Source organism: Elephantulus edwardii, unplaced genomic scaffold, assembly GCF_000299155.1.
Source record: "Elephantulus edwardii isolate Elephantulus edwardi_28Jun2011 unplaced genomic scaffold, EleEdw1.0 scaffold00021, whole genome shotgun sequence".
Lineage (NCBI taxonomy): Eukaryota > Metazoa > Chordata > Mammalia > Macroscelidea > Macroscelididae > Elephantulus > Elephantulus edwardii.
Genome location: NW_006399771.1, coordinates 19,761,819 through 19,770,763, shown reverse-complemented (window position 1 = coordinate 19,770,763; position 8,945 = coordinate 19,761,819). Strand labels below are relative to the sequence as shown.

At 35.4% G+C, this 8,945-nt stretch overlaps 1 protein-coding gene and 1 pseudogene across 1 annotated transcript in view; both read right to left on the bottom strand.

Moving 5' to 3' along the window:
• Positions 1-8,945, bottom strand: part of OSBPL8 (oxysterol binding protein-like 8) — a 114,381-nt gene that overhangs the window by 35,647 nt on the left and 69,789 nt on the right. Inside the window, exons 6-8 of the mRNA XM_006882589.1 lie at positions 8,608-8,709; positions 5,513-5,716; positions 2,941-3,025 (exon numbers count right to left, since the gene is read on the bottom strand). Coding sequence (XP_006882651.1) covers positions 2,941-3,025; positions 5,513-5,716; positions 8,608-8,709 — 391 coding nt within the window. The remainder of the gene's footprint in view (positions 1-2,940; positions 3,026-5,512; positions 5,717-8,607; positions 8,710-8,945) is intronic.
• Positions 2,272-2,786, bottom strand: LOC102857074 (annotated as a pseudogene).

Genomic DNA, 8,945 nt, shown 5'->3' with positions numbered 1-8,945 from the left:
ATCTCAATCTCTTCACCATCCATACTGATGCTGCCAATTGGCCCAGTGGTGAGAATCTTTGTTTTCTTGATGTTGAACTTCAATCCATATTGAAGACTGCAGTCCTTGACCTTCTGCGGCAAGTGTTTCAGGTCCTCCTCAGTTTCAGCAAGCAGGGTTGTGCCATCCACACTAATACAGGTTGTTGATGATTCTTCCACCAATTCTGATGCCACATTCCTCCTCGTATAGCCCAGCGTCTCGGATGATCTGTTCTGCATACAGATTGAAAAGGTATGGAGACAAAATACATCCCTGACGAACCCCTTTCTTGACTTTGAACCATCTAGTATCTCCCTGCTCTGTTCTGAGGACTGCTTCTTGGTCCAAGTATAGGTTTCGCATTAGCACAATCAAATGTTCTGGGATCCCCACTCTTCTCAGAGTCAGCCATAGCTTGTGATCCACACAGTCAAAACCCTTTGCATAGTCAATGAAGCACAGATAGACATTCTTCTGGTATTCTCTGCTTTCTGCCAACATCCATCTAACATTAGCTATAATATCCCTAGTACCACGACCTCTTAACATTTAATAAAGTGTTATTAAATATTAACATTAAAATATATTAAATGATTAACTAAAATGCAAAACTTGTTATTATGCCAATAGATGACGGAGATGAAAACTTGAACGTGTTAATTCTATTTGTATGACATTAGAAACCCTGGTGGTATAGTACATTACACGCTTCGTTTCTAAGCAGTCAATGGCTCTAATCTGCCAACTATAAGATGGAAGAAGGATGATGTCATATCTTCCTACAAAGATTTAAGTCTCAGAAACCTGCTGGATGAATTTTATGACTCGGAATTGACTCAAGTTTAGTGGGTTGTGTTTTTGTTTTGTTTTGTTTTGTTTTTTTACCCGGAAGAGTTATTTTAATTTTCTATTAAACATTCTTCCCAAAGCATTATTTTACCCTATATATTTCATTGAGTTATAAGAAATAGTACCATTAGCATTAGAAAAACCTGTGAAAAAGATAAATTAACTGAGGGTAATCAATCAGGCAAAATGTATATGAAAAAGGAAAATTAGAACTGACAGCTTTACATTTTGAGTTAAATTAATAGACTAATTTAGAAACCGTGCATCTCAAAGCAAGATTTTTATTTTTTCAGATTAGTTCTTTTCTGACTCTTTTTCAGGAAGGAAATCTTTTTAAAAATACTCTTACTTTAAAAATAGGCCTGTGTTCATGTATAGATGTTTCATCCCTCAAATGCTAATCATATTTCTTTTGCTTTGGGAAGACAATAACATTCTGACTGCATAAAATGAAAAAATTTTTTTTTAATTTAGTTTGTTTATTTCTCATTTCAATGAACCTCTACAGAGATTTTCGAATTCCATTCATTCATTGTTGCACCCTTCTCCCCGCACAAACAGCCCCCCCCCGACCCCCCGTTTGCTCCTCTCCTTGAAAAGCCAAAGAAAAACTCCCTCATTGGTACACAATCCCCCCGCACCTCCCCAAACCCCACCCCCTACTCCCAAATATAATCCACTCTGAAACCCTCATTGCATACTCCTACAATAAAAATAATGCCCTAAAATATAATACTTTTAGACTATTCTCTCCCCCATAGACTTCAATGCCGTAAACATATTTCATCCAGTTTTCAGTCACAAAGGTACAAATGCTATATCGTGCCACTGTTGTAGAATGAGGCTGGCATTGGGGTGGGGACTGAGAAAAACTGGATGTTTTGTTTTGTTTTTAGAAACCACCCCAGCATGGAATTTTTAGAGCTATTAATGTTAAACAGACTAATGTTATTAAGTGCATAATACTAATTATTGGCCAGCTAACTGCTGGGATTTTGTTTCTTCCCCAGTTCTCCCAAGGAAGAAAAAAATCTTAAATTGAATCTTCAGCAGAATAATCTTTAAACATACTTTGTAAGCAAAATGAGTGCTTTTGTTTACATAGTTGTTAGATTTTACTGTTCCTAATTTTATTCTGAAATTCAGTGTTACCTCAAACCATAATTACTGTATAAACTCTGTAATGCACAGTTGTCTATAATTCGGCAAAGCAGCAGTACACCATCAGGCTCTATTCACCAGGAGCTTAAGAAAGACAGGATTGGTCACACTCATTTCAAAACAAATCTACCCCATATTATTTGCCAATGCTTATTTTCGGTCTAACTTCTGACAGTGAAATATACGGATATAGTACTATGTATCTCATCTTGATTTTTCCAAAGTTGTCAAAGGTGTTCTTTACTGCTTCACTTTGCCAGGCTGAAGCTGAAGATTCTGTAGTTTCATAGCCATCCCCATAATGCCAGTGATTTTCAGTTTCCCTTGAAAGAAGGCTGACTGAGGATTCATCTTGCCAGTCATTAAAGCCACTAAATCCAAGTCTGCCATGGTGATTGTGCCTTCTTGTCTGAGTTAGGATGTACTGATCCTTTGCCATTCTTCACGTCCACTACCCAGGTGGCTTCTTTACCCCCAGGGCCATCCTTCATTTTAAAGGCGAAAATGCCACCGATTTTCTTCACAAACTGTTCTCCTTCCTCTTCAAGCTTCTTCTCAATTTCTTTAAAGACAAGATTGTCCTTAAATCCATCAGGAGCAGAGCTGGTTGGAACAGTCTCAATTTTATGGGTTCTAAAAGAATCAGCAGCTTCGGGGAAACCCATCTTGTAGAGTGTGACAACCACAGCTCCTCCAAGGCCTAAATTATGCTGCAGAGCAACCTTTGCGCGGGGAACTTGCCTTTTTCCGGCTTCCCCTCTCGGGTTGTTTTTTTTTAAGATTAATTTATTGATTAGAAGTAATACATCACTCCCCCCAACAACAAAATAACCACAACAAACTCCCCCTTCTCCATACACCAACTTAAAAATGAAGAACAAAATCCAACCCATCAAAAACTGTATTTACCATCCGACTCTGAAGTAGCTCGGATTATCAAGTAACTGCTAGGTAAAGGCTGAGTGATGGATCCAACTGCTTCACCTTTTGGACCCTTAAAGGAAAAAAAAGAAGTAAGATTTTGAAACATCAGTATTGTATTATTCTTTACTATGTACAATATGAATTACATATGGAGTATGATTTAAAGATAAGCCAATAAAGATAAAAGAATGTTTACAAATTTCAATCTTCTTGAGAAAGCAAATGATCATGCATTAGAGTTTCGCTCTTCTAAAACAATATTCCTTCTTTACAGTGAACGAGTAACATATACTTGAATAAATAGTAATTATCAGTTAATCATTTATCTATATTTACTCATTGTTAAACCTAAAATTTTCCATATGGTAGAAAAAAATTAACTTGTGAAAATTTCCACCGCAAGTATATTTTTAGCTAATAAATATTAAATTCTTTAAAACCCCTAAAGCACAAAATATAGATATAATATGCAAGAAAATGAGTAATGAATTTTGACTGAGTTTAAGGAAAAAGAATTCTTTCTCAAAGTCATAACTGATTTATACTTGTTTACGAGAAAACAATTAAAGGAGCTCCTTTCATTTTAGAGAACTAGGAAAAGACTTTTTTCTTTAAAAAATATAGCAGTATTCCTGCTATTGGCTAGGCTACTTGTTTAGAAGTATACAGCAACCAGAAAGTTACCGTAATTATTTTTACCAAGGCTAAAGTTAGGTGAACATAGTCTTCATATAAAAAGGAAATCTGAAGATTAGGTTTACAGTAGAATTTCAATTGGAAAAGGTTTTAAAAGGGTTCTTCAGATTAATATACCAAAAGATAAGAAAGATTTTTAAAAAGCATAAACATCAGGAAAATCAAAACAAGAAGTAAGAAAAAGAGGAATATGCCTTTCACTGATGGAATATGCCATTCATTGATGGGATGTTTTCAAAGAGCTTTATAACTCATAGCCCAGTTTATAGAATCAGTACAGAGTACGTACTGGAGTCACAGATTTTTCTCATTTCAAGCCTCGGTCTTGGCTAGAAAACTACTGAAGTGACCTTTTGAAGCCTAAATCTACTTTTACAATGGTGAATAACAGTATCTTCCGTAGAGGTATAAAAATGAAAGATTCTATAGGCATAGATCAATAGTAATTAATTTTATAAAATACAATGCATTATTATATGAAAGACATTGTAAATGAAAGATTGTATAACATATATAAAAATAAAGCACAATATATACAAATTACTGTATGCAAAGAAATAAAATACCTGGCACATGAAAGAACTCATAAACCTCAGAAAAAGACTTTCAAAATATCTAAACAATATCCTAGTACGCTTTGCTATTTTATAATATTCTGACATTCATACAGTTGTACAACTATCCTGTCCCTAGGCCCAATATTTAGAATGAAATAAATTTGATATTTTAAAATGTATTTTAATAATGTGCAAGTCATTATAACCTCTAAGATTAGTAGAGAAATTACTTGCATACAACTTATGTATATACTATACAAACACTTTATGTAAATACTAAAAGGAAGACTTGGTGATCAGTCATAAAGATTATAGTCCAGAAAACCCTTTGGAGCAGTTTCTACTCTGTCTTTCCTCTAAACGGTTGCTATGAGCTGGAATCAACTTGACAACAAATAACAACAATCTCAGCAAATAGTTTTTCTACATCTTTATTCAACTCTAACTAACCTTCTAAAAAGTAAAGAAATTATCACTGTGTAAAAACTTAAACCTAGACAAATTCAGTTAGTAGTTATGGTATTTATCTACTCTTGTACAATATCTTAATAATTAAAGAAGTCTTTCCATTTTCCTGTTTATGTTCCTCCTTTCATAACAGAGTCCCAATATATTTTTAGTCACTAAAAACACTAGCATTACACTTTCAGAAAGAAACTGCTTCCCTTAAATTAAGTTAATCCACGTCTGTTTACAAGGCTTTGCAGTAAAGTATATATATATATACATACAGACACACACACACACACACACACCATAGCTCAAGACAAATGGTAGTTTCTACTCTAGGGAATCTTGATAAAGAAAAAATTATTAATAGTAAATATGATACAACGTTATAAAGCAAAATCAGTAATTAGAAATTCAAGACAATATGGTGCAAACTGAGTCTCCACAGGGACAAAAGTAAAAATGTACAATATATATCTAAGAAGTATTTCCTAGAAATCTTAAAAAAATGTAAACAAAACCTTTTGGCATGTATTTCATTGTGGCCTGAGACAGAAAGGCAAAAAATGTGCTTAAAACAGGAACAAAGTTCCAGCAGAGGGGAGCAATGATTAAATTACAAATATTTTATCTCAACCTATTAGGAGACTGTCGAGCTTATTAAAACAAATTCTTACAGCAATGGACCACTTTGGAACTCTAGTGGTCTGTGGTCTGTTAGGGAGTTTTGCTGCTAATGCTCTCGCAGTTCTACTAGCAGCTCCTTGGTGAAAGATGGACAGTTTGCTCTGAGGCAATTTACAGTGTCTATATGGGTCAGCTAGACAGGAGTCAACTCCACCACAGCAACTTACCTTCACTGCCCAAATTGATTGCTCCAGTGGATGAAAAAGTTTGAAACAAAAGCCATCCTTTTTTGATGGACGCTCAATGATTTCACAGGCATTCAAGAGGACTGTTCCTACCCACTGACCATTTTTTTGGGTTTTATAGATCAGTAGCACCCCAGGTTTCAACACACACCACAACTTAGTCCAGCTCTTCAGAGTACCACGAATCTACAGAGAGAGTAAATTTATATAAGAAATAAAAATCTGTTTTTCACTTACTGTTCTAAAGATATAAACCAAATAATGGCAAAATAAATTCTTTAGCATTTTCACAAAATAATGGGAAAGATCCAGTGGGGACCTGAAAAAAACAAGGTGATAGTGGGCAGAGTGCAACAATGATTAACTTTATAAAACACAGTGTATGGAAATTATTGTATGAAACATAATGAAGGAAAGTGTGAAAAACACACGTGCGCACACACACCCATGCACCACTATGTACACGAATGAAACAAAATGTATATGAATAATTATATGCATACAGTAAAAAAAAAAGGTAAAAAAGATACTAAAAAAAATAGAAAAGACAATAATAATAATAAAAAAAATTTCACAGAATTATATTTCACATTCAATAGCTACTTTAAAATAGTCACTAAGTGGCAAATACCACACATAAAAACGAATAGGATATGGCTCTGGAGTCTAAGGAATTAGAATTCTAGCAGGAGACTTGGGTGCATAGTTTGAAAAGAATGTATAAGTAGAATGGTTTTCTTAGTCTTCCTTACTAGTTTAGGAACAATTCAAATATACTGGAGGCACAGTCTGTAGCTAGCTGTACTCCTAACAAAGGATTCATCCATCAGTGGCTTAGCAGGAGAAGGGCTGGAAGTCTCCTCTCATTGAGATTTACAGCCTGGGAAATGTAATGCAGGGTTGCTATGAGTCAAAATTAACTTCACAACAGTGAGTTATGAGATCTCAGTACTAATACTGTCCTTTTTAATGGCATAGGTCTATGTTTATTTTACCTTACAGTGCAGAAGACACTAGCTGGTGCCTATCAAGCATTCCTTGATTTTTAAGAAAAAGGAAGAATCCACTGTTAAACTCTAAAACTGCTTCTCTAAATTACTTTGTTCTTAGTTATTACAAAGTGTGCTTTATAAATTCTTGGGTAAAAATTTTAAAATACAAATTATATGAGGCCTTTATTCATTCCTCTTACAAAATGTCCATAATCCTAGGATTCAGTACTATGCCACTAAGGAAACTATAAATAGTATTTTCTATCAACCTATATTTCTGTAATCCATTAAAATAGTTTATATTCAAGCCATTGAATGAATAATTAAGAATGCTAATATTTAGATTAAAATATGAATTCTCCTCACATATTCACTATAAAAGATCTGTTGCTATAATGTACTGTGATGTACTATGAAATAAATAGGACCTCTTTATTTCAAAATGAGTCAAAGTGTAGTAACATATATACACACACACAAAAAAAAAGTAAAAAAAAAAAATTAGAGGAGTTGTGACACTGCTGGGGGATAGTAGTAGCAAGTGTTCCAGGCTTGTGTGGTTATTTTTGGTAGAGGGTGAGGAGGTTTGAGTCTTGGAAAACAGCAAGTGCTAAAACTTCCTGAGAGTCAAAGATTTCACAAAATAACTCTGAAAGTTAGCATTAAGGGTTCTTTTTTAAAAAAATTATCATTTATCGTCTTCAGAAAAGAATGAGAAAGAGAACAGTGACTCGGACAAGATTTAAGGAGGGGGAAGTGGGGGAAAAGGAGACTGAAAAAATAGAGCACAAAGAGAAGATGTAACGGACCATGTTTTTCAAATGACAACTTTTACATTAACTTTTTCTCATGTCAAGAAGACAAAGATTCTCACCACTGGACCAATTGGCAGCATCAGGATGGATGGTGAAGAGATTGAGATTGTACACAGCTTTAGTTTGCTTGGCTCCACAGTCAACACTCTTGACACCAGTAGCCAGGAAATTAAAAGGGGCATTGCCATGGGAAAGTCAGCTGTTAGGGACCTCTCCAAAGTACTGAAGAGCAATGGTGTCTCTCTGGAGACAAAGGTGCGTTTGATACAGGCCATGGTCTTCACACTCACTTGTTATGCATCAGAGAGTTGGATATTGACCAAGGAGGATAGAAGGAGAATTGATGCCTTTGAGCTGTGGTGCTGGAGAAGAGTATTGAGAATACCGTGGACTGCTAGGAAAACAAGATTCATCCTGGAAAGAGTTAAACCGGGTGGCTCCTTGGAGGCAAGGACTCTGAGGCTCCGTCTAACATACTTTGGACATGCTGTGAGGAGAGACCAGTCCTTGGAGAGGGACATCATGCTTGGGAGGTTGGAGGGACGGCATAGGAGGGGAAGGCCCTCTATGAGGTGGATTGATTCAGTGACTGGGATAATTGGGATGGGAGTGTCAAGAGACAGTGCAACTGGCACAGGACAGAGCAGAGTTTAGGGCTGTTGTACACGGGGTCACTATGAGTCGCAAGCGACTCGACGGCACATAACAACAACAACAACATGTCTTAATTATGCATATACCAAATCTAAAATATTAAATCATACTTTAAAGAGAAGGGAAAAAGTAAGAACATTTTATAGATAATGCTATATAGATCAAACTTTTTAAAACAATGGCTACATATATTTGGTGCTACCATCAAGAGAGACAACATTAAAATGGTTCATCATCTTCTCCATTAAGACTGAAGCACAGAACCACTGGGATATAGTGAACAGCTTCTTAGCAGTGCAAAAACAATCACTTCAGGAGTAGTTTTTTGCCTTGTGGGTTTTAGGAACTTACTTGAACACTCAGAGATTTCATATTCTAATAACTAAACAAACATTAAATAAAGCCCTGGTTGTATAATGGTTAAACAGTTGTCTGCTAACCTAAGTTAGCAGTTTGAACCCACCAGATGTTCTGTGGGGGAAAAAGAGGTTACTGCCTTGGAAACCGTATGGAGCAGTCTATTCTGTCCCCTTGGGTTACTATCAGTAAGAAGCAACTCAACAGCAATGAGGCTAAACATTTTACAATTTGAATTCAAGATGTAACAAAAACTGACCTTCAACCAATCAGCCATAACAATAACAGAAGGGTCTGTGATTGTACTGAGTAACTCCTTTGTAGCTCTTTTCTTTTCTTCTCGGTAATTTTTCTTTTGCACCTAATTTTGCAGACATAAGAGGGAAAAAAGTAAAAATCAATAGAAATGGGTTTTCTGTCCCAGTTTTTTAGATATATAAGGAATACTGTTCAAAACTACACTTTTTAAGAATTGTAGTATCTTAGGATGTAATAACTAGTTTTAAGACTGAAAAATTCATAGAGAACCAAGTTCTAGTTGGCCTGATCACAGTACCTTTTTTTAATTATTATTTGTGTGTGTGTGTGTGTGTGTGT